General features: G+C 47.7%; 9 protein-coding genes across 9 annotated transcripts; 6 read left to right on the top strand and 3 right to left on the bottom strand.

Moving 5' to 3' along the window:
• Window positions 1–1,612: 1,612 nt before the first annotated feature.
• On the top strand, window positions 1,613–2,869 carry EI90DRAFT_3012563 (uncharacterized protein; the record flags this gene model as incomplete). Its single annotated transcript, XM_039056574.1, has 6 exons — window positions 1,613–1,681; window positions 1,801–1,856; window positions 1,902–1,933; window positions 2,063–2,123; window positions 2,233–2,418; window positions 2,803–2,869. The coding sequence occupies 6 exons, from the start codon at window positions 1,613–1,615 to the stop codon at window positions 2,867–2,869; spliced, it is 471 nt and encodes a 156-aa protein (XP_038921143.1).
• Window positions 2,870–3,691: 822 nt separating this feature from the next.
• Window positions 3,692–4,862, bottom strand: EI90DRAFT_3037040 (uncharacterized protein). The gene is made up of 9 exons (XM_039058746.1): window positions 4,697–4,862; window positions 4,591–4,623; window positions 4,520–4,536; window positions 4,407–4,459; window positions 4,317–4,358; window positions 4,220–4,255; window positions 4,082–4,151; window positions 3,931–3,984; window positions 3,692–3,847 (listed from the first exon to the last, which is right to left on the bottom strand). The coding sequence occupies exons 1-9, from the start codon at window positions 4,781–4,783 to the stop codon at window positions 3,769–3,771; spliced, it is 471 nt and encodes a 156-aa protein (XP_038921142.1). The 5' UTR covers window positions 4,784–4,862; the 3' UTR covers window positions 3,692–3,768.
• A 3,036-nt stretch (window positions 4,863–7,898) lies between these two features.
• EI90DRAFT_3037034 (uncharacterized protein) lies at window positions 7,899–9,169 on the top strand (the record flags this gene model as incomplete). The annotated part of the gene is made up of 1 exon (XM_039058745.1): window positions 7,899–9,169. A coding segment is annotated over one exon (498 nt), but the record flags the coding sequence as incomplete, so codon positions are not given.
• Window positions 9,170–10,812: 1,643 nt separating this feature from the next.
• EI90DRAFT_2966672 (ATP-dependent RNA helicase DBP5) lies at window positions 10,813–13,223 on the bottom strand (the record flags this gene model as incomplete). Its single annotated transcript, XM_039055577.1, has 10 exons — window positions 12,776–13,223; window positions 12,616–12,717; window positions 12,516–12,550; window positions 12,383–12,456; window positions 12,210–12,302; window positions 12,055–12,157; window positions 11,678–11,961; window positions 11,353–11,590; window positions 11,039–11,297; window positions 10,813–10,976 (listed from the first exon to the last, which is right to left on the bottom strand). Exons 1-10 carry the CDS (start codon window positions 12,825–12,827, stop codon window positions 10,813–10,815), a joined length of 1,404 nt encoding a protein of 467 aa, XP_038921140.1. The 5' UTR covers window positions 12,828–13,223.
• EI90DRAFT_3117363 (BRO1-like domain-containing protein) lies at window positions 13,033–16,379 on the top strand (the record flags this gene model as incomplete). Its single annotated transcript, XM_039062987.1, has 16 exons — window positions 13,033–13,236; window positions 13,324–13,356; window positions 13,414–13,593; window positions 13,645–13,860; window positions 13,918–13,989; window positions 14,041–14,129; window positions 14,210–14,291; window positions 14,344–14,575; window positions 14,632–14,713; window positions 14,777–14,957; window positions 15,011–15,160; window positions 15,227–15,237; window positions 15,281–15,656; window positions 15,710–15,844; window positions 15,895–15,977; window positions 16,031–16,379. 16 exons carry the CDS (start codon window positions 13,033–13,035, stop codon window positions 16,377–16,379), a joined length of 2,475 nt encoding a protein of 824 aa, XP_038921139.1.
• Window positions 16,380–16,821: 442 nt separating this feature from the next.
• Window positions 16,822–19,715, top strand: EI90DRAFT_3143975 (Rho GTPase activation protein; the record flags this gene model as incomplete). Its single annotated transcript, XM_039065077.1, has 12 exons — window positions 16,822–16,960; window positions 17,025–17,158; window positions 17,220–17,294; window positions 17,345–17,515; window positions 17,570–17,764; window positions 17,818–18,057; window positions 18,111–18,263; window positions 18,328–18,588; window positions 18,646–18,985; window positions 19,033–19,355; window positions 19,509–19,553; window positions 19,614–19,715. 12 exons carry the CDS (start codon window positions 16,822–16,824, stop codon window positions 19,713–19,715), a joined length of 2,178 nt encoding a protein of 725 aa, XP_038921138.1.
• A 2,322-nt stretch (window positions 19,716–22,037) lies between these two features.
• EI90DRAFT_3012559 (cyclophilin-like domain-containing protein) lies at window positions 22,038–22,781 on the top strand (the record flags this gene model as incomplete). The annotated part of the gene is made up of 4 exons (XM_039056573.1): window positions 22,038–22,178; window positions 22,257–22,458; window positions 22,516–22,617; window positions 22,657–22,781. 4 exons carry the CDS (start codon window positions 22,038–22,040, stop codon window positions 22,779–22,781), a joined length of 570 nt encoding a protein of 189 aa, XP_038921137.1.
• Window positions 22,782–23,110: 329 nt separating this feature from the next.
• On the bottom strand, window positions 23,111–24,287 carry EI90DRAFT_2250431 (uncharacterized protein). Its single transcript, XM_039052761.1, has 3 exons — window positions 23,857–24,287; window positions 23,682–23,796; window positions 23,111–23,626 (listed from the first exon to the last, which is right to left on the bottom strand). Exons 1-3 carry the CDS (start codon window positions 24,033–24,035, stop codon window positions 23,291–23,293), a joined length of 630 nt encoding a protein of 209 aa, XP_038921136.1. The 5' UTR covers window positions 24,036–24,287; the 3' UTR covers window positions 23,111–23,290.
• Window position 24,288: 1 nt separating this feature from the next.
• EI90DRAFT_3037020 (uncharacterized protein) lies at window positions 24,289–25,631 on the top strand. Its single transcript, XM_039058744.1, has one exon. The coding sequence runs from the start codon at window positions 24,329–24,331 to the stop codon at window positions 25,502–25,504; it is 1,176 nt and encodes a 391-aa protein (XP_038921135.1). The 5' UTR covers window positions 24,289–24,328; the 3' UTR covers window positions 25,505–25,631.
• The last annotated feature ends 796 nt before the right edge of the window (window positions 25,632–26,427 follow it).

Raw genomic sequence — 26,427 nt, 5'->3', positions numbered from 1 at the left:
TCTGCGGTTGCTCGGACAAACAATTCAGCAGGTGTGCTGCGTGCCAGCTTCTCTCCGCACTGGCGGCAGGCTATCCAATATGGCGGTTTCTAGGTGTGGAGGCTGACATGATACGTAATATACAGCCAATATATACACTGATGCAGTGTTGAAAAGCCACCGACGCGACGTTAGACGCCCATACACGCCATACACAGTCCCCCCCTCAGGTAACTCCTTCGACGCTGCCACACAAGCCCTGCGACCAAATTGCGAACTGGGAACTCCGGGAGTCATTTTGAAAACGAAATTTCAAATTGGGGAACCCCATTCCGGCCCTTTGGCAGAATCAGCAAGTCATCCCCATGGAACTGCACTGGTACAATCCCCACTCCCCACCCCCTATTGCCACAGCATCATCTTTTATGTATGTAGAGTAACGACAAACCCCGCATTGACCTCTTAGGTATATGCAGAGCCCCTCCCCCCGGCACAAGCACAAAAACACACAGACACAAAAAGACGACGAACCCAGCCTAGTTACTTTCAGCTCCGCGGAATTATGTAGCGATGACATTACATATATATACCAAAGCGCTTTATAACCAAACACAAACGCTTTCCCTCCCTTTCCGCCCCCGCATTTAGCTTCCTCTCACCTCTCACTCTCTTTTAATTCTCCACTTCACCTATTTGTCCAATTAATTTTTACCAATTTACATAAGTAATGGCATCGCCTTGATCTCCTTTGTTTCAACGGTCCTTGCAAACACCGTCTCCGTTCGTTGCTTTTTGGTGTTTCTTTTTGGGTCACGATGATTAGCCCCTTTATACCTTAAGTAACCCGATATATATATATCATATGGTCGTATGGCCAACGCATACGAATTTATGAAACACTCTCATATCTCCAGCTCGTTCGCTACAAAGGCCATACTATGTATGGTATTTTTGGTAAGCTAGCTAGGAGTTAGATCGATCGAGCTTCGTACCATTGTAACGACGTCCAAATCAGTGTAGTTTCAAGTCTCACCGACAAGCTCCGAGTTGATCCTCCGTAGGTTTATCATGGTGCGTTATACTACTACGTCAAGTTGGCATGGGGAAAAGTAATAACATGTACATGTAACGCATACCCACAATTGAGCAGGGCAACGCTGCATATATTATGCCACTCATATATCAATCTTTTGGGTGTGAAATGCATGCAGAACCATACATATATATCTGTGTGCCAGTGGCTCAAATGTCAGGCTTTCTTTCCTGAGAGTTTGACATTTTTACGTACGCGCCAAAAAAAAAAAAAGGTCGAGTGCGCTGCGTTACAAGATATACGTCGTACGCTCCGTTTTCCTTTTTTTTTTTGTTGGGGAGTTGACAATCAGACAACCTTCCCACATTGTTCAGTCCAGAATATACGGAGTATAATACTACCTTAACACTATAGCAGTAGCTAGTCCGAATCCCCGGGCACGATGCATGTTGGAACATTAATATTTTTTAAACCTCGACCTCTTTATTTAATTTACATGCCCATGAAGCTTAGCTTAAGGCAAAAGGATCATAGTATATATGAAAATAGGACCCGGCCGGCGACCTTACTTAACGTGAGTAAGGTAAGTTCCCATCAACCATGCATGGACGATCATGGTTTGCGGGGAGAGGTGTCCGTCCGGTCCACGAGTCGGCAGAGATGATCATTGTGTGTGTATATATATATATAATTATATAACTAGTAACTACTACTAGTTGATGCCCGACGTGGCCGGGGGGATATGATATGATGGACATGTACATGTGCATATATGCCAATATTTGAAGGTGTGGATTGTCAAAAATAAAATAAAATATGGGACAAGGATGGATCGAAGATCGAGGTATGTAGCTTCTGGATATAAATAAATAGATAAATATACATATAGTTGGAAAGGAAAGTGCAGAAATTGTGTGACCGGTGGGTGAAGACTTTCTTTCCCCGTTCGTGGTAATATACTAGAACTGCACGGTGTATACATACACAGAGCCTAGAGCCCAGACTAAGGCTTGTTACATGTGCGAAAGGCCCATCGATCGCACTGTGTAGTACTTGAAGTACAGTGGGAGCAGCTCTACCAGTACGTCGATCGGAAGCGTGGGGAATATATGTGAGTATGTTCTACTACTTACATGTACACCGGCGGTAGTACTCCGGTAGTACCAGGTTGCCGTACGTGTTATAGATACTAATCGTACGATTTTACACAACGCACATAGCGTCGATCTTCTCGTCTTTGTGGAGGGGAGGACTGTTATATACATCACGGGACCGTGGGATGTAGCCCCAGTGGAGTGGGCTTGGGATCGGATCGGAGGGGAGGAGGGAAAGAAGTGCACATGTTTAGTACCCGTTATCACCGCGTACTCCCACCAACCAACAGGAACGCACTATTCCATTCCGGTGTAAGTATGGAAATTGCATATTTTGCGAGGGGCAATTGGCGCGTCAACTTCAATGCCTGAAGCCTTGAAGCGCCAAGATATATCGCCAAAGCTCAGGGCAGCAAGACTAGTAGTAGAGGCTGGGATTTGAGAGTGACGATCCCAGCCATGAGTTGCACAGTTTTTCTAGAACTAATAAGGCTGTTCCATTTAGGGTCGTGGGGGGAGGGGCCGAAGAAAATTAAAATTTACAGTATTTACAGTAGATAAACAAATTGAATGAGAACGGGTTAGGTGAGCGTCTCCCGCTGGCGCCCGTGCGCAATTTCCGTTATGATGTTGTCCCTCCAACCCCACATATGTACCGATATCGATATACTCATCGGTTATGGCACGGCTGCATAGGCTAAGAGCGGACGTACAACTGAATCTCGCCCGAACGTTTGCGCACACAGTAAATGCGCTGAAGTAGCAGTTGCCATTGATAATATGATGCACAAGGGTTAAACAGGTATTGTTGATCGTTAAAGGATGTGAATAAAAATCCATGTTGGAGTTGGAATGCTTCATTGGCGATGGAAGGGGGAGATGAAGCGGAAGTGGCGGACAACAAAGCAAAAGGCGAAAACGCATAGGGTGCTGGATGGTCTGATGGAGCGAACATATGTGCACGGCAATTCAGTCTAAACCCACAGGACCCGCTATAACATTTGCCTGTCCACTACGGTAGATATACAGAACTGCTAATGGTCCGTGTAAACCGGGAGAAAATTAAAGCAAAGCAGCGCGTACAATGAAGAAAAAAGAGTTTATAGACAAGAAACACATACAAAGAACGAGTTGTGCGTGGATCAAGCATTCCCGCAAGTTGCATATGGGTTTTCAATGAGTGATGATTAGAAGTACTGGAAAAAAAAACCCCCGAAACAACGCAACATAATGTTCTTTCCACACTAAAAAAGCCAAAAAAAAAAAAAAAAAAAAAAAGGAGTAGGAAGAGAAGGGGGAGCAGAATAATTCGGACCAGGATGTTGACCACTACATATGTCATGGGGGGGTTAATTTCTATTCTGTCACAGAACCGAAAACTCACCTTAGAAAATGCTCGGTAACAAAGAAGTTCCCGTCGAGCTACCACTTGATGTTGTGGAAGCGGTACGAATGTGCTTTCCGGAGAATCTGCAAAAAAGAAAAAGATGGCGATGGCTCGAAAATCAAAAAGGTACCTGCAGAAACGGCCCGGCCCGAGGCCAAAACACTAAGCTTGACTCACCCCCAATTTGCTTCGCAAGGGTGCTGTTGTAGCTGAAGAACCATACCAATGTTAGCAGGCTTGATCAGACGTCAACAGGGCACCAGAAAAACAGATTATTACATGTCATCATTTTGCGAAGGCTTTTCGAACGCCCACTGAGGAATCGCTGTCTCCCGTGGGATCGAAGCATTATAGCTATGTAGTAGATTGTGCACGCAACGCGCAACGTTAGGATTATTACCTCGAATGTTCGGAGTCCAAAGGATTATGCAACTCACATCCCTTCCTGGACACTGGGGAAGTTTGTACAATATAGACTCCAAGCAGACCAACTGTTTTGTTTCAAGTTCAACCAAAATCGATCAGCACGAAAATTCAACACGACCACGACTAGGACTCAAACGCATCGGGAGGGGGGGGGGGGCTAACCTTATGTATGTCCTATTCTGGCAATCGGCGCACGCGGACATGAGCTCGTATACAGGCGTGCTACAGATGCCTTTGGTCCCCAACCGGGAGGTATGAATGAATGAATTGATCGAGTGCTGATTGAGACGGGTCACTTACAAACATTTTGAGTCGACGGATCATCCTGTCTTGGGCCTTGGAAGCAAGTCAGTAAAGACGCTAAACAAGCAGGGCTGGAACGGCTGCCAACACATACCGATGTAGTGATAGCCTTCAGGAAGGCTGTTGACAGTGAAAACTAAGAATCCAGTCAAAATAGGTAAATTTCAGCATTGATATGTCCTACCCCCATCATTGCAGACTGACTGCAGGCTCGCAGCGACGACACATGGGTTTTGGCTAAGGGAAAGGTTCAACTCATGAAGCGCGGTCGAGACTCGAGCAGGGAAACGGACGAACCCTTTGCTGTTTGATGCCTATGGCACGGCGTCAATCACTCATTACTCTAAGCCCATTTTCTTGCTACTCACCCAGCTATAAGAAGGGTGACAGGTAACGTTGGACTAGACGGCCGGGAGCGAAGGAACAGATATATCAGCAAATCAGCCAAATGAGTTCTTTTAATGTGATAGGTACGCTTCCAGACCAAGCAAAAGTCTTCTCAGCTCCCAACAAGCACAGGAGAATAATTGAAAAGATGGATGAACGCAAGTTGCGTGGCATAAGTAAGAGGGTCTTTCAGAGTCTGCGCGCAAGTCAGCAGAAGAAGGAGTACCAATAGCCTTTATTTGGGGAGGGAAATGTGTGGCACATCTGGAACATGCATGCACTGCTTTCACCCCAGGAACACAATTGTCCATGCATCCCTTGGCACTTGCACTGGTACAGCGCATGTTGCACAGCATCATCTTTTATGTATGTAAAGTAACGACAAACCCCGTATGATTTGATCTCTTATGTGCAGAAGCGCCCCCCGCACAGGCACAACGAACAAACACACACACACAAAAAGAAGGCAACGACGAACCTAACCTAGTTATTTTCAGCTCCGTGGAAGTGGTTGCATTATATATATACCAAAGCGCTTTATAGCCACACTTCCCCCCTAGTTTTCCCGCCTCCCCCGCATTCAGCTTCCTCCTGGCACCTCTCTCCACGTCCGCTATTTGTCCAATTTGCAATTTACATAATGGAATCGCCTTGATTGCCAATATGGAGCATAAACAGTAAACATTACTCGCCAGGACACACTTGTAAACCGCACACGCGCGAAAGACTGCATGGAAGTGAAATTGTTGGGATTTAATGGAGGGAACGAGATTAAATGAGATTTGTGTGCCTTGGGTCTTAGCACCTCGGTTTCCCTGATCGTGTCCGCCGCACACCTGGGATTTTTTTTTAGACCTTGCGTACTACGCTATACATGCTTACGGCTCTTCGAATATTAATCATTTATGTGTGTTCAGTTTGTGTCTCTTATCATTTCACGGGACTACATATAAACATCACGGGACCGTGGGGATGTAGCCCCGGTTGGAGTGGGCCTGGATCGGATCGGAGGGAGGGTTGTACATGGTTAGTACCCGTTATCATCACCACGTACTCTCACCAACCAACAGGAACGTACTATTCCATTCCGGTGTAGATGTTGGAAATATATATATAAATTACTGTAAACTCTGGCAATTAGTTATATATATTTTGTATTTTTTTTGCAATTTTTTTTTTTTTTCTGCAGCAAAAACAGGCTGGGATTGTGAGATCCCCAGCCATGAGCTAGTTGTCTAGAACTAATAAGGCTGTTCCATTTAAGGTTGTGGGGGGAGGGGGGAAGGGGGCCGAAGAAGATTAAAAATTTTTACAGTATTTACAGTACACAAACAAATTGAATGAGGAGCGAGCGCCTCCCGCTGGCGCCCGTGGTGCAATGCAATTTCCGTTGTGACAACCCCCCACCCTCATATCGATATTACTCAATACCAATTTTTTTTTTTGTTGAGCCGAACTTGTACGTCCGATAATGAATGAGTGTGATGTTCTGGGCCAAAGACTCCGTTGGACTGGGAATTGGCAGTGACGATCGTAAGGAGTTCGAGGATCGAGCTTATATAGTAGAGGCCACCCACGTACACACAATATACGTATATATGCTATATGCATGACCTTACCCGTCCAGCCCTCTCTAACCTAACATTTGGCCGCATGGCCGGTGTGGGTTCGAACTGTTGTTGTTGTTGTCGCCAAGTGAAGTGAAGTGATACATACGCTAAGTGATACATACTACCCTCGCGCGGACCCGGTCCGTCCGCTATCCCCCCCCCCTGACAACCAACAACCCTGAGGTCACGTAGTCAGTCCTGAGAGGAGTCCAGGTTGTGGCCCCTTGGTGGCCCATCCGCGATTTGGAATTATGTATATATATGGTCGATCGTAATTGTAATACATAAATTCTCGGTTGCAGCGGTTTGCGCGCCGCGTCGCACACACGAGTTCATCGACGTCACTCTGACGTCTGGCATTTATTTACCTTTTTTTTTATTTTATTATCCCTTTCTGGTTCGCGCGCGCGACCCGTTGGTAAATCGAGTTAGGATCATGCATATACCTCTTGCTCAGCTGACTGGTGGTTATGTAGTAGTAGGGATCCCGTGAGAGGCTATCACCCCTGATTAGACTAGGAGTAGTAGTGAATGACCGGTTGGGTACGGTCTGGATCAACGTTGCTGCCGACCCCCCCACAACTGGGGCATTTCGGCCGAAAGTACAGTGAGGTGGGGGGGGATTCATTAGAAGAAAGAACCCATATATGTTATCCTTTTTTTCTTTTCGGACCCCCATACAATATTGCTGGGGTACCCGAACGGTGTGTGTGCTATTAACTTATTAACTTTGTTCCCTTGAGGAAGAAACTTCGGAGTGTCGGAAGTGGCAAGCCGAGAGAGACATGTTTTCCGATGGAGGGGGGGAAGAAGGAAGTTGCGGGTTTGCGGAAGGCGTCGATTCGGAATCAAAGGACAGCTCCGAGGGGGCAAAGAGAAAACGATGACGAGTGTATTCAAGCGCCACCGTTCTCAGAGTTGATGATGTCAAACCCTTTACGTCCCGTGTTACAATGTACGTACGTACGTCGGACGTATGTAGTAAGTACAAGGGAGGAACTCTTTATGTAAGGACCAGCAATTGCTGTTCTTGGATTGTCAATTCATTTAGCGGAATATCTAGAGCGGTTTTTTTAATTTTCGATAATGCAATGCGGGGCTCCACAGCATGAGATGTTGAGGGGAAAATGAAAAAAAAGAAAGAAAGAAGAACTAACCGCATCCCCCCATGGGGTAATCGGGCGGCTTTCGGACCCTGCAAGAGAGACATGTTGCGCAGATGCGACGCAACGGGCTTCTGTTTAAAGTTCTAATGTCTATGATCGGCCAGCATCTAGAGTAATCTTTGTGTACATGTGACTACATATTTATCCATATTTGGACCGGGAGTAAGGATCCGATTGTGTAATATGTAATTGGATGAGAACCCTTTATCCCTTGTACATGCACTATAGGCGTCTCATCTCCGGCCGCGGGGGGGGGGAACTCGTACATAAAAACATGCGGAAGGGTTCCCGTGCGCGCCGCGCGGAGTTGTCCTGCAATCTGACTGACGTGACGTGGACTCTGGTAACTAATTCTGGCGTAAAGGAGGCTTGCGCAACGACATCGTGCCCACTCAAGTCCTCAATCGAGCCCCTTTTATTTCGGATTCGGAGCTCATGCATGACTTGAAAGCTGGTGGGTCACGTAGCTAAAAAGCTAAAGGAGCCAGCTGATCACTTTGCAGTTCAGTGTCTAGTTTCTGCGGACTAGAACCAATCTGCGCGCGCGTTTTGATTTAGGGGCTGCATGCAGCTGTGTAGTATATGTGTGTGTATGTAATGGCGCGCGCGTACCAGTTGAGTTGGCTTGATTTGACCTTGCTTGGCTAGCGTAGCTGAGGGCCGGTGGGTCTTCTTCCATCTGCAGGTAGTCCAGTTGACCTTGATTAGGGTGACTGCGTTGCCACAAGCACAAGTCCAAGCTAGCTTAACTCCTGTGTTGAGCCGCTGTGCATGTGAATGATGATGGGTGATGGCATCTGTCATTGGCGCGCTTCTACTTTGGGGTTTTTTTTTATTTATATACTTAGCTCGGCAGTTTGCAATGTTTAGCCCCGGTAGTACCTTATTTCGTTCATCACGCGCAATATTGACCCAGATAACTCTCTGGCGCCGGCCGGTCCAACGCGTTCGTTCGGCTGGTGGAATCCGGATCGGGGGGGGGGGGAGTTCTCTGTACCGGGATTACGGATTTACGCCTCCCCGGGCATTGCATGTGCATGTACATGTACCATGTCGGTCACTACGTCATTACATTACGGATATGCGTCGATGCACAAATTATTGCTTTATATGTGATCGGCCAGATGTCTCTCATGCATGCGCGGCGCGCCTGGCCGCAGCTGCATGGGTGTGTCTCTGGATGATTATCTCCGCTTCTGGGCGCTCTCTCTCTGGTTTGTTCAAGTTGTGTTCCTCACAACATTCACGTTCAAGTTTGTGCATGGAATTAACACGTTTTCTCCGACTCTGTGTGTGTGTGTGGTGTTGGGGGGTGTACCAAAAACCCCCTTATATTAACTTGGTTAACACGTGTCCGCTTAATGTCTCTCCATAGTATATACGCTTTCCCCTCGTTGGCGGAGCCAGCATAATAGCTAAAGTAAAGGGGGAGAAGATTAGGAGAGTGTGTCGCATGGGATTCCATACGGACTCAGCTGCCCAACTGTCGGGATCCTTAGTACGAATACCAGGAAGATAGTAAAAGTCTTCTTCAACTCGGTCTTTCCCCTTCTCCTATTACTAATTATCCACGCCACTTGCATGCATGGTTACACATATTGAGAATCTCGTTCTTGTCCGAGTCCGTAACGGCTTACATAGCTTACATAGCTAGTATGTACAACACAAGCCTGTTGCGTGTGCATGCGCGGTGTGTTGTCAAGTGGATCTACTATAATCTAAATAACGCCACCAAGCTCGCGTATCAATATGTGTATGCATGTTGTATATTAGAATCCATGTCCTTTAGCTCCGGCACTATAGTAGTATGTACTTTGTAGTTGGGAACATAAAGTTCTTGATTTATTGCTATATACGTCGCTAATTATTGGGAGGCTATAAGTATAACCCCCATCATTATCAAGCTATGTACTTACTAATCTCATGTTTTTACTGTAATCGAGTGCCAGGCCGGTTCTGGTACGTATACGGTTGTCTGGTACGTAGTATGTACTACCGGCAGCTACCGGGTGCCGAGTTGGTGGGGTCCGGGGAGGGAGTTACTTTCAGCGCCAGCGTATAACAGCTAGCCGGTGAAATGCATCCGTGGTTGCGAATTGCTGCGCACTCCCGACCACTGCACAATTAAAAGCCCCCCCCCTCCCCCCCGCGCGCACACGGTCTGGTATGTCGCGCGACCCTGACCCCCGAGTCACCGTCGGTAGGACTGCATGACTGCTAGCTTAATTATTTAGTAATATGTGTTTGTTTGTAAGTCCGGATCTCACGTACGGGGCGCCACACCGGCGCGAGTTGCGGGTTTATATACACACATTGTACCAGCTATAAGCTCTCTTGCGCCCATGCATCTACACACACATGGGGGGGACGTATCTACCACGCCACCGGTTGCATGGTCCGGCCGGGTAAAAGCTGGTGACCGACTTGATAGTTTTGCCAAACTCGAAAAAAAAGGGCAATTGACATTTTATTTTTATTTTATTTTTATTGGATATCTTCTCACTGGTCCAGTATTTGCATGCAACTACTGGTACATGTGTAAGTCCTCGATCTTCTAGCCAAAATCGATACACGGGCAGCTGGCCAGTAAATATTTTTGGCGGCACAAGTGCTGGCGACCGACGCTATGTATATATATATATAATGGTATCACGACGGAGGTACTTCGCCACATCGCGCGCAGTTGTGAAAGTCTGAGCACGATATCATGCAGTGTCATTAGATATCGCGAGCGCTCTCAGCCTTACATATCACGCTTATATACATTTGCGAATCGATGTGTGGCCGCGCAAGGTGAAGAACAAAAATTATATCCCTTAGCCACACCTGAAACCTCGGCTTTGTCTAGCTCAATGGTTGCATGGCTAACGTGGTACGTACCGTACCTAGCCAACCATTGACACAAAGGGCATCGGAATGCCACTTCAACAGCAGTTGTTCAGTCCATCTAATTGCAGATGCGGTGGAACAGCTTTGCATTTTTACCCCCTTCCAGGTTGGCTCTTGCTCGCTTGTATATGAGATTCTGCCCTAGCAGCGCTCGATTGATGCGGTGTGCAACAGCGTATCTCTTATCCGTCTAAGCATGAGCGGTATGGAGTGCATGTTAGCGGGTGCTAGCTAGTGAATCGACTCGTTCTTGCGCAACCAGTGGGGAATTGGACCAGCGAACGAGCCAACGGTAACTGTATACATAAGTCTTCTTCATACATAGATACACGGCACAAATTCTGAATGTTCTCTTCGTCGTTGGCCTCCAAAATGCAAATCGAGTCTTCGATGACATGAGAATCACGCCTTCAGCTCCTTCTTGAGGGTCTACAAACAGTGGAGGTGAGACATGGAGTGTGTCAGAGAGGGAATTTAAAAAAAAGAGAGAGAGACGAAAGTAGAGTGTCCAAAAACGGGAGCGGGAATTTTGTTTGATTCATAATCGATAATTCACCTTTTCCATCTCATCGAAATCGTCCGTCTTCACACGAATGATCGATCGCCCGAGTGCTTGTTCAATTTGTTGCATTTCTGACCAAGATTGTCTGTCGTGAACAAAGTTGATCGAGATTCCTCTTCGTCCGAATCGACCAGTTCGGCCTGAAAAAATGGAATGAGAGGTAGCCAGGATAAATAAAAATAAAGCAAAAAGAGTTACGCACCAATACGATGAAGATACGTCTCAGGGTCGGGTTTGTTATCGACCGTTAAGGGCATATCGTAATTGACCACCATGTTCACTTGAAGGATATCGATTCCTCTAGCGACCACGTTTGTGGTGATGAGGACTTTACTCTTTCCATCTCTGAAATCATCAATGACTCGATCGCGTTCGGCGGGTTCTTTGGCGCCATGCAGGAGGGTCACTTGATGGCCTTGGTCGATCATTCGTTGAGCAATGATATCCGCCGTTTCTCGTTTCTGCGTTTGTGGAAAGATAAGGAGAAAAAAAGCAAAAAGTTGCATGGGAGCTTACTTTGCAGAAAATCATACTTTGACCGATAGTTAACAGGGAGTATAACTCCACTAGTACATCGTACTTGTGTGCTTCATTCTTGCAATCCATGTAGAATTGCTTGATGCCCTCCACGGAGAGCTCTTCTTGCTTCAATCGTATTTCGTTTGCGGCAGGTGCAAACTTGTTTGCGAATTTGCGGACGTGATCGGGGAACGTGGCGGAGAAGAGGAGGATTTGGCAGTCGCGGGGAACTTGGCTATGTGGAACACGTGTAAGGGAAGAAGAATTGGGAAAAGAAAGTAGCGCAGAGCTTGGGGGGTTAAGGATGAGTACTCAGACGCACTTTTTCACTCGGAGGGTTTGGTCTCCTAACCCTTGCTGATCCAACATGTTGTCAGCTTCGTCGACAACGAAGATCCCGACCTGACTTGTATCCAACTGTTTCTTCCGAATGGCATCCGATAACGTCCCAGGGGTGGCAACGATGATATGTTGATTTAATACGGCCCCTCTTGGAACGGAACCTTGAATGGCATAACCAGTTGTGACTTTTGTGAACGCGGCCATGGTGGTGATGACTTGCATGATTTGCCTTGCGAGTTCTCGAGAGGGTGCAATGCATATGGCCTTAGCGTAAACGAAAGAGTAACGTGTAAAATTGGGTTAGGACGTATGCAGGGTGAAAAAGAAAATGTGGGGGGGGAGGGGGAATAACGAAACTTGTGTTGCCTCCTTGCTGTAATCTATCCGACTGAGCATTGCCAATACGAACGCTGCTGTTTTACCAGTTCCTGATTGTGACTGCCCAATCATGTTTCGTGGACTGGCATAAAGACTCGTAAAGACCTTTACTACGATGGATTAGATGAACGTACGGATTCTGAAGTAGTAAAGGAAGTGCGCGTTCCTGGATCTTGGATGGCTTTTGGAATTTCATAGCGTATATTCCCTTTAGCAAATCCTCGTGTCTAGAGTGATGTTTTCATTTATACATTAAGGTGTGAGTTGGACTGCTTGCAGATTGGAAAAGAAGGACAAGCGGTCTTACAGGCCTAACTCCTCGAAAGACTTTGCACTATACAGAGGTGAATCCGGATTGGCTTGCTGATCAGCAAGTGTGACCTGATTTCCAAAGAGTTAATCGCGACTGCGCGGGGGGAAGGCTGGCTGAACGCACTTACAGTGACTTCGTATGAGGACTTCAGTAAGTCCGTTGCTAAACGTGAAGAGGTCGAGAATAAACGACTCTGTTGGATGCTTTCGTGCCGTGTTAGGACTTGCCACTTGCGGCTTGGGCAGCATCTGCTTCTGTGCTGGCTGGATCGCCTGCTTTGGATTCCGATTGACCTGCATCGACTTTGCCCACTGTACTAGCAGTTGAGCCTGAGAAGTCACAAAGGGATGAGTGTTAGGCTCGACTTCGTGATGGATTCTCGCCTACTCTCTTTGGTTGATATGATGAATCCATCTTCGTCCTTTTTCACTTCTGCCATGGGCGCTGCACGATGAAACAGACAGACTCAGGCAAGCAACAGAAGAATGAGTTGGGATGTTTTCGGGACCGACCGATTATTCAATTCGATCGACGTCCACTTCCAACGAGGCTGTGGCGTGGTCCCAGTTGGTGCTTAGCACTCGTTTAGTATCAGTCCTTGGGTTATATTTTCTCTAGAGTGCAGGGGATTGGTCTAAGGAGTTATGTCGCATAACTTGTTGAACGTTCCTCTCCGTCAAACGTTCCAGCCTCCGATTAGGCAAGCTCTGAGGTCATACATCAATCAGAAGCACCCAGAGACACATCCTGATGCCTTCAAGTGGGATATATCTGAGTGGGAGTCTCAAAGGAAGAAAGCCACGTCGATGAATGTTCATGAAGACACGATTGCGCTTGTGTTGAGGCGGGTAGTTTCGCTGGTCGTGCCATCGCGCCATGAAAGATAATATTGACGTTAACCCAATTTGTTTTTGAAAAAAAGCTATCACTCTCAGCTTGCTTATCTCCTCACAAAGCTTCCTCCAGATGTACGCACAATTTGCACTTGAAACTGCTCACTCTTTTTCAACGGTCCGGCCCCGCAGATTGGACTGTCCTTCTCTTATGGACAAATGTTTTCTCCGGCTTCCCCTGTGGAAATATCCAATCTACACTACGAACGCGCATCGACCCTTCTGAACTTGGCTATTCTCTTCTGCCAACTGGGAACAACTGAAGATCGTGCATCGCAGGAAGGGCTAAAGAGAGCAGTTTTATGCTTCAAGGTGACCAGGTCATTTCTTCAACTGAAGAGCTCATCCAACTGAGGGATGAAGAGAGGAGCTGGGACTATATCATACATTCTGTCCAACGTTTTGCCTGCGCTTCAGAAGTCTCTACAGAATGCTGGCGTGCCGATACCCACCGATCTCGACGAAGATTTCTTGAGGTTTCTTCGAGGTGTCATGATCGCTGAGGCCCAAGAGTCCGCTTGGCAAAAGGCGCGTCTGAATGGACTGTCGAATGGGAGTATAGCCAGGCTTGCTTCAAAGGTGTGCATGGATAAGTCGATAATTCTTATTATCTTGTTTGACAGGTTCTTGTTCCAGGCTTCCAAATTTTATTCTGATTCCTTGGAATTCATCGATGCCGATAGCCGTCTTTCTGTTTACGTACCAGAGGTACGATATATGTCGCGATAAGCATATTTGATACGATGAAGGCACACACAGGACGTGATCGCTCACTTGAGATGTAAATCTCATCATTTTGCCGCTGTTGCGCAATATCGGCTTAGTATGGACCATGGAGTGTCTGGGAAGTCAGTCCCCCATCCAGCTACTTGCTCAGTTCACCACCGTGCTAATACTCGCAGATATGGGATGCAGGTATCGCGGTTAGGGATCGCTTCGCGAGAATCCAGGCTGCAATGGATTCCGCGAGTAAGGGGAAAGCCTCCCAAGAGGTTTTCAACGATGCCAAGGTACGGCGGCTTCGAGGCGTGTTTTGTATGCATTGAAGGATTGTTTTCCTAGTCGCTCGATGACAGGATTAATACTGAACTCAGAACGGTTTCTCATGCGAATGACTTGATTTATCATGAAGACGTCCCACCCCCCTCTACAGTCCCGCCAATTCCAGGTGTTGCGGTTGTCGAAGATGACGTTCTCCCGCAGCTCAGTGACCCAGCTTCAGTTTTGGGAGGTGCAAGATCGGAAACTTTGATTTTCGGTGGCTTGGAGAGTTGGGGTATCCGAAGAGCTTGCGGTAAGATCTCCCTGCGTACACCGGAAGACTAACATCCAACAGCCCCATATCGGAAGACATATTCAAAAATCAGAGATCCAACTATATAGAAGATGAGCTAGCCGGCATGCAGCATGATTCCGACCTTGTGGCCATGAGGTCAGTGAATAACTACACCAACTTCCGATGGCTTTTGAATGGTAGTGACACGCCGGGATGCAGCAAATTGAATGCTCTCAACCTTCCAGCAGCATTGGATGCGCTGTCGCAGCCGATCGGCCTCCCCCCAAGTCTTCTTCAGCAAGCTGGAAAGGTTAGATCAGAAGATGGACCAAATAAAATCATGAAGATGCTGGAGGACGCGCCGATGCTAGCCAATCAATGCCGAAACATCATTGAGGATGTGAGTCGCTCTCGACATCACCGAGACCCTTGGGGAATTCAGCATATCCCCAGGCTTTTAACGGTCTTGATGAGGAGGCAGACTACGATGAAGAACTTCGTTCTGCATATGCACAGCACGATAGATGGACACGACCGACCTCATCCGAGGCAAATGGTCGACTGACTCAGCGCGCTCAAACGGAGCAGCAACTATTAGCACGAGTGGAGGAAAGGATCGCAAGATCAGAGAAGAATGGGAAGAATGGGAGACTTTGATCTATCTCTTAGCAAGCGATGAGGTACGTTGTTTTATATGGAATGGGCAAGGTCACATCTAAACAGCATGAGGACAGGCGGATTTGGAAGCGGCTGTACCGCAATCGACCATTCCGGCCGGCACCCTGACGCTCGCACAGCAGGGGCGCGTCAGCGCCAAGAGACCAAGGTCCAGGCGCGCGCGCTTCAGCAATTGCTCGAGAAACTTGACGACCTGAAGAGTGCACGTGAAACAATCCTGTCTCGATCGAGACATCTGGCTCAGGAGGACGACATTAAGCCTAGTGTAGTGCGGAAAGCAAACACTTTTGAGGCTTGGTCAGAAATTGGCCCCGAGGTTTTCGATGACATTGTGAATGAAGGTCTGGCCAAGTACGACAAATTTAGGGACCAGTTGGAGGAAAACGCTTCTGTTCAAGAGGAGGTTCTGATCAAGATAGAGGTGGGCTCATTTTGCTGGAATACTAACGAGATTAATGAGAATACGTCTGCTAGGCGCAAAACGAGCGCTTCTTGAGCTCCAGGAAGGAGGACCCGACGATCAAAGAAAGGGAAGAAAAGCTGAAGTCACTGAGCAAGGGATTTCAGGCCTACATTGATATTAAGAGGAGATTGGAGGAGGACATAAGGGTGAGTGGGTTGCCTTTCGTGGATCTGATCTGACGCAATTTGTTGGCCAGTTTTATAACGAGAAAGCTGTTGAGCTAAATGGCTTCAGAATAATTGTGAACGAGTGGTGCGAGGAACGTCGTGCAAGCGTTCGGTAAGCCCGTTTGTGGACTTTTCTCCAAGCCACCAATCATGAGTTGTGTACAGCTGGTTGGAAATGAGCCTGAACGAAGTCCCGGAACATCTCTTATCGTCGTCAGGATCGCAGGCTGTAACCTCAGCCAAGAAGAAGCCGGAAATATCAGGGATGGCACCAGAGAAGTGGAATCCTAGTCTACAACCAGCCAAAGCAGAAACCCCTACGGAGAGTGAGACGCCCACGGCACCTTCCACATCCCCGTTAGTCGTGCCTTCCATTCCCAACACGAATCTGGGCGCCGCTGCCAGTATCCCCAGCCCATTCTCAGGGAAATGGGAGCAAACACCAGAACTCACACCAGAACCTCGACCCAAGAAGGAGCCAAAGAAGAAGAATAAAGCGAAAGAACTCGCATGATTTCTGAGCGGGGCATTTTTTTGTCCTGCGTAAATGGACGGGTTGGATTAGGTCTTTTTAACTGTAACGAAACAATTGTATCCAAGGACCTCCGATTTTTTGACTCCAATTTTCCAACTCTTCGGCGCTAGAGAGTTTGAAATAGCCTTTCGGTTGCCATGTTCGGTGATTGCCTTCGTATTCAGGTTGGCAGCGTTGCTCGATTATTATTTCCCTCACCCCCCCTTTTACTGAGCCCCGAGCCGCAACAACGACACGATAGCCTGTAGTGGCAGCTTCCAAACGTTCCTTGAGTCGTGGCGTTTAGTCTCCACCAACACTGTTACTATTGAGGGAAAGAGCCTTCCCCGACTTCATCAATCTCAAGCAGAGCATTTGGTGTCTGCCGTCCACACTCCTTCACCCTCGATAACCTATCCCATTAGTTTAGCAAGCGTCCCCAATGTCCTATACACAAGAGCAATCAGCAGCTATGTCGAAACGATTGACCAACAACCGCAACACGAACCGTTATTCGGTCACTGCATTGTTTAGCATGGCGGCTGAGCAGGACGTAGAAGTTGAAGATGATCTTGCACGCGGTACGTAGGGATGCGCCACGTTAGTTTACGCTGTGATGGAATTTAATTATTATCCGTTGAACAGCCCAAAAGCGACTTCGCGAACTAAAGACGAGAATCTCTGCGCAGTCAAAGAAAAATTTCGTCCTTGACCGAGATGTGCGCTACCTCGACACTAGGATAGCGTTACTGATTCAAAATCGAATGGCCATTGATGAGGTTCGTGAATGTCCGGCTCGCTCAAACTCCCTTTGTCAAACAATGCTAACGTTCTAGGCAGCGTCAAGAAGTAGAAAGACATCTAGAGGATGTTGACCCTACCGAAGGTGCATACCCTGATGACCGTAAAATCCAGGTTTGTGCGGTGATTTAGGTTGGCGCATAATCTGAATGGATGCTTCTCAGCAATACTCCAACCTCTTCTTCTTGCTTCAAAGCGAGCCCCGACATATTGCAACGCTATGCCGCCTAGTCAGCCTTACAGAGATAGACACACTTCTACAGACCGTTATGTTTACGCTTTACGGTAATCAATATGAAAGTCGAGAAGAGCACCTCTTGTTATCCATGTTCCAGGTATGTTCGAGCGGTAGCATTGTGCACACAGGAATTCGTGTGACACCTTAACAGGCAGTGCTGGCGGCTCAGTTCGAAACCGCCACGGAGTTTGGATCATTGCTTCGAGCGAATACCCCTGTGTCTCGAATGATGACCACATACACAAGACGTGGTCCAGGACAAAGTTACCTGAAAAATGTCCTTGCAGATCGTATCAACAGCTTGATCGAACACAAAGACTTGAATCTTGAAATCAACCCGCTCAAGGTAGTACTTAGTGCCGCTTCATTTTTTGCAATATCTCAACAGAGGCGTTTTAGGTTTATGAGCAGATGATACAGCAGATTGAAGAGGAAGCTGGCACCCTTCCTCCCAACCTGCCCCGTGGCGTAGCACCTGAAACCGCTGCCGCCAATCCGGACGTCCAAGCGATTATTGCCCCCCGTTTGACGATGCTAATGGAAATAGCTAATAGTTTCCTGCTCACTATCATGGAAAGCCTGGAGTCCGTTCCATATGGGATACGTTGGATATGCAAACAAATCCGCAGTTTAACAAAGGTAATTATTGTCCTGTTCACTGCTCCGTCCGTGCAGTGCTAATGGTTCCAAAGCGGAAATACCCTGATGCATCTGATTATGCCATCTGCTCGCTTATTGGAGGCTTCTTCTTCCTCCGGTTCATTAATCCTGCTGTCGTCACTCCGCAGGCATATATGCTTGTGGAAGGAGTTCCTGCGAAGTACCCGAGGCGGACGTTGACGTTGGTAAGAAGCACCCACGAGTTTTTGATCTCGAGTTGCGCCCTCATTTCGTTTTTTCAACCCGCAGATTGCAAAAATGCTGCAGAACCTCGCGAACAAGCCATCATATGCAAAGGAACAGTACATGATTACCCTGAATCCATTCGTGGAGAACAACAAAGCACGAATTAACCAATTCCTCAATAATCTGTGCGACGTTGGCGATTTCTATGAGTCGTTGGAACTTGATCAGTACATGGCCCTTTCGAAGAAGGATCTCATGATCAACATCACTATGAATGAGTTGTATAACACTCACTCGCTCGTTCTTCAGCATATCGAAGCATTGGTGAGTCATTTGGTTGTTGCGGCAACAACAAATTGTCTGACCCCCCCTCATTTGCAGGCACCAAATGATAAATCCCACCTTCGGGTTCTAATGGATGAGCTTGGAGCTGCCCCGCCACAGGTCCCTCGGAAGGAAAACCGCCAAATCGAGCTTCCTCTGTACAGTCGTTGGGAAACGACCGTGCAGGATCTTGCCGCCTCCCTCATGACAGACAACAACCTCACACAAAATGACATCCTGTACATGGAGACCAAGTCGATCTTTGTGCAGCTCATCCGTTCCATACCTCATGCTGCTGATAAGCGGCCAATAAACCTTCCTGCCCTGGCTGAACGTGCTGCAACCACGAAGGATGCTATTCTGGTTCGCAAAGGGATCAAGGTTAAAGAGATGCTTCGTGAGCTGGAGGAGGTGGGCGTCGTCACTCGCGACGATGCATACAAGCTCATGTGCGAGAAGTCGCAGCGGAGTTGACCCACTTGGGCAATATGCGCGAGAAAGTGTTGATGGAGACGCGGTCTCTTGAGCTCGTGTACAAAACAATCTGCGATCATAACGCGTGGCTCAGGTCTCAGTTAGAACAGTACAAGGCCTATCTACAGAATTCTCGTCTCAACGCCAACAGAGAAAGAGGCGCAGGTTCTGTTGGCGTTGGGGTTGTTGGTATCAATGGGAAAGAGAAGAAAATCCCCAAGACCACCGTCCAAGGTCCATATCGTTTCACTCATGCTCAGCTTGAAAAGGATGGTGTCATCGTTGAGAGCAACGTGCCGGATAATCGGTAAGCAATGTGCGCTTATTCGTCTCAGAATGAAACTAATCGGTACGAGCTATTTCAGACGCCCTAACATTTACTTTAACATCACATCCCCTCTCCTGGAACTTTCATCATCGCTCTTCACTACAAAGGACGAGACAAGGCAATTCTGGAAATGGATCTCAAAATTGACGATTTATTGGAGAAGGTGAGTGATCATTCAAGTCTTCTGCTTGAGTATTGATTTAGCAACGCTTCGCTGCACCAGCAAAAGGAGAACAAACACCTTCTCGATCTTGAATACGTTCAATTGAACGTACCTAAAGTCCTTAACTTGTTAAACAAAGTTTTTGCGAAACGTCGAACTTAATGCCTAAGTCTCAACAAGGCCCCGCGCTGAACGTTGAGGTGGTTCCCTTCTATTACTATTTATTCCTTCCTATCCCGGCAACCGGGTTTCTTCGTATCGTGTCCTGCTAATTCTGTTTCAATGCTCCCCCCCTTGTCCCAGCCTCGCCCCAGTGTTCTATTCATTTTTGATGTAACCTACAGCTTCGATTGACTCCCTTTCGTGTCTGTACCATCAATCACTTGTGTTTGCTTCCCGGGATGTATATAATAAGCTGTGATACCAGGATTTGGCACTGGATTGTAATTCTCAGTCATTACAATATTGACGTGGTCTGTCAGGTTGAAATCGGTCGCGAATTCTATGATGCATTTATTTTTGCGAGGTACCGGGCACACCCGAGATACCTAATCACAGGCCCCAGTTGCGATTTAATACTCACTGTTCTCGTGGTTGGGAGATCATTCTGATCCAGTAATTTTCTAAATCGATACGACACGGTCCATCCTAACCAACTAGTGCAGCCCTGGCCTCACAGACCAATACCGAGAGAGTACACTTCCCTCGTCCCTATGCATGAACCCTACGTTCAACACCCTGGCACTAAGGCCGTTCTGACAGCCCGTCATCCCGTTGGTTTTGGCTATAAGATAGTGGTCAGTTACGTGTCTCTGCCTCGGGCCAAATAACATTCGGTTTTTCATAAACTAAACTTGAGTTTTATATTGACACTGGGGTTTGAATTAAAAAATTAACACAATTGAATTGATTGACAGCCCTCCGCCAACTCCCAGAGGCGGTGGGAACCGGTTGTTGGTCGTGCCAGTGCAGCAATTAATGCCATTGAGCTTCGACATCATCGATGCTGCTGGAGTGGGCATCCAAGCCAGCAAGTATTCCCTTTGGTGTTGAATGATTCCAGCATGGCAAGTAGTTTTCACACTTGGCTGAGTAGCTGTCCCCATTTGTTCATGCGGTGCCAGCAGTGATTTCCGATCTACGCAAAACGGTCAGTGGAGCCAGACGGGATATCATTTGTTTACCAACCTGCCCTAAAGGAATTCGGTTCACTCGCCCAACTGCAACACCCATCGCGCTCGCAGAAAAACCAACCCGCATGCCATCGTCGCTGCGATTGGCACCAGTCTCATTCGTGGCGTGTTGATGGATTGCTACAACATGTCCCCCACTCCATCCTCAGTTTCCCGTGAGTCCTGCAGGATGAAGGTTTGGCGATTTCCGTACCGTGACATCGCGCAGTATCTAAAGAATAGCAATTTCTCCGACGGAAGACGCTGAATACCTAGTAAAGATCACAATGTCCGCTTCACCCAGAAGATGCTCACCATTATATATTCCAGTCTCGGGTATGAACGTCCCTCAGCACGTTAGATTGGTTCATTTCCAACTACTTCCATCGGCTCCAAGCTTTTAGTGCCGCCCATCTCCAACGTAATGGTGCCATATAATGGGATTGGACTAGACGCGTTGATATGGAGAACTGAGGGGGAGGAAATTATGGCGTACAGTGTATCTTATACGACTGGCGCCAAATATCGCTTATAGCAGTGGCCTGTGATAAAAAGGAATCAGGGAAAAAATATTGAGAGCGCGTGGTATCGGCGAAAGTGCTAATTGGGCATAAGCGTCGTCAGTCACGATGATATGAAGGTAGACATCCCTCGTATCCGTAGTCGCCCGGTAGTCGTGGATATTATGTGAACATCATGCATAGCTATATAATATGATCCAAACTCAGCCTATCAGCGCACTATGAGCACTTAGCAGCGTTATTTGGGCCCTATCTCTTGCATATCTCCACCTCCTTAGGGTCTCTTGCACGCCATACTCTAACTTGCTGTTTAGCTTGGGCACTTCCTGAACCTTGAAGTCGTACCGTTGGGCAGAGTGGCTGTAGAATATCCGCATATTAATTCTACAGTGGAGGCGGTCAAATCCCTTGGGTCCTCTGCATGCCATCCGCTGGAGATCAGTTCAATATAATTCTGGTTATCTCATCCAAAGTCGCACCGACCACTCCAGATCGGAGTTTGGGCTGATTGAATTTGTCCCTTTACTTTGCACCTGGATGAGTGCGTGTGCACATGTCTCAGGTCTTCTTCACCGTACTTCCAACAGGTTCCACAACAACTTGGCAAAGGGCGTTACTAGGCAATTCCCGGATGTACATATCTATAAACAAGGTCAAACAAACCAATAATACATTAGTGGCGTTTGGTCAAGCTTCATGCCGATCTCAATAGAAACGTCTACTACTCGCTCTCACTGCTGTCTTTCGTGCTAGCTGCGCATTTAAACCAGTTTTCTCGAAGTCTGACCCTTATGGCTGTTACGTCTGGTCAACCAAAACCCAGAATCTTGGATCGACCAAGAGAATCTCCTCTTGGCGCGGCTCATGTCATCACTCGGTCACCAGAAGAGCGTCCAGTAGCTTTCCTGGACCTGTCACAGGATGGTATCCCTGTAAGACATTAGTGGTAGCTTTGAATATTGACAATGTTGGGGCTGACTGGATCACTCACCTCGTTCATCTCAAATTAGCTTGGTCGAATAGAGATTACCCTGTTTCGTGATCAAGTTCCTTTTACCTGCGACAATTTTATGGCCTTGTGCACAGGAGAGATCATCGGGAATGGGCGCTTTCACAAAAAGAAGATGCATTACAAGGGCTCGCCTTTTCATCGCATCTTGCCGGGATTCATTTGCCAAGGTGGGGATTATATCCTCGGGAACGGCATGGGGGGTAAGCTTGTATACTTTGAAAAGTTTTTAAATGCGTACATAATGATTGTATATTCAGGTGAGTCCATCTATGGAAGGAGATTCCGGGATGAAGCGTTGGATTCCCAATTCACGAAGAGAGGACAGGTAGCGATGGCGAATAACGGCGGGAATGACAACAGTGAGCGATGATGGCCATCTTCGTACGGTCGATGCTCAGGTTTTTCAGGAGCTCAATTCTTCGTCACATTCGCCGATGCACCCAGCATCAACAGCCGTGCCGTCTTATTTGGCGAGATTAATGACACTGAGAGTATGAAAACTTGTGCGTCATTTGGCGGTTGATACGTGTTCCGTCCCCTTGACCCTTGCTCTATACACGCCAGTGAACAGGATCGAAAAGGCGAACATACAGTTAAGCAGTAAAAACTTGCCCACAAATCCCGTCATGATTTCGAATTGTGGCGTCGTAAAAAACCACCCAGGTTTCCTCATGACAAGATTCTATGAATCAGACCCACGGTCGCCTTACCATGTGGGTCATCCACCGGTTCGCATAATACCAGGTTGATACGTTCCTCTCAACGTGGTGCTGGGTAGCTTCCCCCATTCGTTTCTTGATTTCACCTTTGGGATAATCGGGTTGGTACGCGCGCCCAATATTCGGGTGGCAGGCGTGTGTGTGGTATCAAGCCAATGTAGCAATTTTCCTCGGGGGCTTCAATCCAGTGGCGACCACGATACAGTAAACGATTGAAATTAAACGCAAGTCAAAGAGAGAGCGCCGTGCCGCGAATATACAAATAATCGGATCAACGATATGCGAAGCAATAAAAAAGCATCAGTATGATCTCTCAGTGGATGTTAGCCGGTGTGGTTGTCAAGCAATGACATGAGACCAGCCCCGCTAGCGGGGATGCTATCAACGGTGCATGTCCAGGCGCTGGGCTACGTGATGTTCGTGTGAGTCCGATTTGCGAGACACTTTCGTGAGTCTGAGGCAATAATGAGTTGAAAGAATAGACGCTTATAGAACCTACGTACTCCCCAAGACCCAAATGTATTACTCCAGGGAGGCTGCGGCCTTCGGCTTCATGTCCATTTGCGAAGGCAGCGTCACCAGGAAGCAGACGAGGCGACCTCCGAGGGGTGCCGTGCAAGCAATTCGTTATTCCTCGAATGACGTTGTACTAGATAAAAGGCTCAGATGGCTTTAACTCTGAAGTGCTGCAACGGTGAACTTACTGGTCCACCTGAAGTGGAGGACCCCTTCACATCGGTAACAGTAAATTTAACTTGAGTGCCTGGATTGGAAGTTACAGTCCAGTTAAAGGCCCGCTGTTGCACCGTGTGGTGAGATCTTCACACATGGCCAAAGATCAGGGAGACATGAAGTATTAATAAAGTCCTCAAAACACACATTCTACGGCCGGTTTGGTCCGTTATGGAGACATCGAATGGCTCCACACCGAATTCCCAGTAAAGAGCGACAATCTCGCACTGCTGGAATCCTGACGCCTTGGACTCGCCGCCGGCCAAAGCAAATAGGGGTAGGAACGATAAGCCCAGCATGAAAATAGCGTTCCAAAAGCGAAACATTTGGAGACGATTGCGCAAGTGAGTGGTTCAAGTAAGGAATGGAAGGGGAAGACTGTCTCTGTTGATGCACTTCAACATTGCAACACACGGGGGAAGTATTTATGGAGGAACAACGATCGGAACACGTCGCCAAAGTGGTAAATGCGGCCCATCAAAATTCTACGGCACAAGGTTTGTAACAGAGTTGATAAATGAGACCAGGGATAGGCGATGAATATTTTGATATTGGTCCGTGTTCCAGAGCGACGGTGGCAGTGTTCGGCTCCGTATCCATCTCCTTGTAATATTGCGCTATGGAATTTCACCAACCGGAATGGTTGGGCAATGTCGAAGAGCCCCAGCAGCAACCCCCAGCGTTCCTTCGCCTCGTTGTCAAGGACTCACCAATTGTGCCCAAGGGTTCAGTGACGGTTATTGACTCATGCTCCACCGACTCCGTGTCGATTGGGAGAGACAGGCTGCGAACGGGTCCTCGGCTACGATTGAAGGAATTGGTTGTTTCCAAGCACCATGCCTCGATCTTCTGGGGCGGTGATTTCTGGGCTGTCGTTGACAACGGGTCTATGTACGGAACGTTCATCTGCCCGTCCGATAGTGGTAGTTCCAGCCGAACACTCGTCAGCGATGAGCATCGCCTTTCTGAGACAAAGAAGGCTAGCTTGCCCAGGAGAATTTCCCATCTAGACCTGCTAAGGATAGGAAACACAATTTTTGTTATCCACGCACATGAACTCCCTTCGATCCCTTGTTCTTCTTGCTCTTTGGAATCATGCCCTTCCGAACTTACGCTATGGGACAATAGCGTACCTTCCTCTGATTTTCCTAACGGACGAAACGAAATTATCTCTCCGTTACATCATTCCGCATCACAACGTAAACGATCCAAGGAGGGCCCTCAAGCCGCGTTGTCGCATCTCAAAATTGCATTGCTAGCTAAAAATTCGTATTCAAAAAATGGAAGGGAAGAGGGCTTGAAAGCGGATACAGCGCTTACGTACGCTGACCGATCCGCTCAGCGAAGGTCCTTGCACCCGGGCAGATTACCTTCGCCTCCACGACCTCCACAATCGCTTCTCCAGCCCTCTCGCAATCCCGCCTCGCAAAAGCGGCACCATTTATACGACATCCCTACATATCGTCCTCGCGCATTTCCCGGACAAGGAGACATCACCCACAGGGACAAAGACAGGGGTGAGGATGTGTCATCTTCGAAAATCAGCAACCTTCCTGGTGCATATCTCACGGCAGCGACTCCAATTTCGTTCGAGAACCCAGGGCATAGGCTTCTTCTCAAACAAGGCTGGACTCCTGGGACAGCACTGGGTTCTCAGAAGGAGGGATTCCTTCCTGGTGAGAGTGTGCATGAGGAACCACATACGTTGGTGCAACGCTTGAGGCTGGTGGAGCCACTGAAGCAGGTATACCAGTCGGGCAGATCCGGGCTTGGGTTTGGGGCCGGCAGGGAGTGATTCGGTTCACATAGGATGCGTCATTCTCCGTTGATGCTCAGGTGTTCCCTTCACATATGCAAGGGTGGCGCACCTCATGGGAGCAGCTTTTCTGCGGCAGGAGGATGGAAGACGAGACGTCACATATGCCGACCAATGATGACCAATGTCTTTCTTTTGCGGATTTCAATGTCGATACAAGTGTGCTTCGAGACGCAGGAATTAACACTAATTGTTCTATTTGTTGTCCATGCCACAGGGCCACTTTCAGTCACAAGCTTATTCTCTTGCATGGTTCTGATTGCTGACCCAGCAGTATTAGTACATAATGTAGTACTGACCACTACACGATGCGCTCTCAGTCCCAACAACGTGAACTACCCGGCGATGACGCTAGACACAAGTCAACAAGAAAGTTTCAAACTGATCGAGAGGATATATATCCCACCTGTTCCAATGCGAATTACAAAGGAAAAGGAACCTCGGGGAAATTTCGCAGGTCTTGCCTAGTCACAGTCCATCAATTGGCATCTGGCCACATCACTCGTCAACACTTCGACTTTCATTTATATGGGTAGCTTTGCCAACATGTTCCCAGATCAGGAAGGGCCAATAAAGGTGGATGGAGATCACTCGTACTGATTGAGAACTACGAGAAGGGAAATATTCCTAGCGGGCGGTTATGTCGCAACCAGCGATGAAAGATGGGGGGAGATTGGAAAATTGCATTCACATCATTGCCGCATTAGAAACTATGGAGACAGTAGAAACAACTGATAACGTCGTTAGTCACAGTGATTTCCAATATAAGGAAAACAAGTGGCGAGTCATTGAAATCCCTCAGCGGAAGAACAAACATTGGGGTTTGCAGTGCAATTTGTTGGAGTTGGCAGGACGTCGAGCGGCGGACTTGTAAGTTGGCCGAATGTATCGTATCTTGTTAG

Source organism: Cantharellus anzutake, assembly GCF_015039405.1.
Source record: "Cantharellus anzutake strain C23 chromosome Unknown EI90scaffold_6, whole genome shotgun sequence".
In the NCBI taxonomy this organism is placed as follows: domain Eukaryota; kingdom Fungi; phylum Basidiomycota; class Agaricomycetes; order Cantharellales; family Hydnaceae; genus Cantharellus; species Cantharellus anzutake.
Note: the sequence above shows the minus strand (reverse complement) of the source record. Positions and strands in the feature narration are given on the sequence as shown.

Excerpts from the sequence above, each read along its gene's own strand:
- EI90DRAFT_2250431 (XM_039052761.1), bottom strand. The coding sequence starts at position 24,035 with ATGTTTCGCTTTTGGAACGCTATTTTCATGCTGGGCTTATCGTTCCTA. Across the intron at positions 23,797-23,856 it reads GACCAAACCGGCCGTAGAAT|ATCTCACCACACGGTGCAAC; the intron begins GTGTGTTTTGAG and ends CCATGTGTGAAG. Across the intron at positions 23,627-23,681 it reads CCTCCACTTCAGGTGGACCA|TACAACGTCATTCGAGGAAT; the intron begins GTAAGTTCACCG and ends CCTTTTATCTAG.
- EI90DRAFT_3037040 (XM_039058746.1), bottom strand. The coding sequence starts at position 4,783 with ATGCCACGCAACTTGCGTTCATCCATCTTTTCAATTATTCTCCTGTGC. Across the intron at positions 4,152-4,219 it reads TCCGTCGACTCAAAATGTTT|GCATCTGTAGCACGCCTGTA; the intron begins GTAAGTGACCCG and ends TGGGGACCAAAG. Across the intron at positions 3,848-3,930 it reads CCCAGTGTCCAGGAAGGGAT|CTATAATGCTTCGATCCCAC; the intron begins GTGAGTTGCATA and ends TCTACTACATAG.
- EI90DRAFT_3037020 (XM_039058744.1), top strand. The coding sequence starts at position 24,329 with ATGGAATTTCACCAACCGGAATGGTTGGGCAATGTCGAAGAGCCCCAG.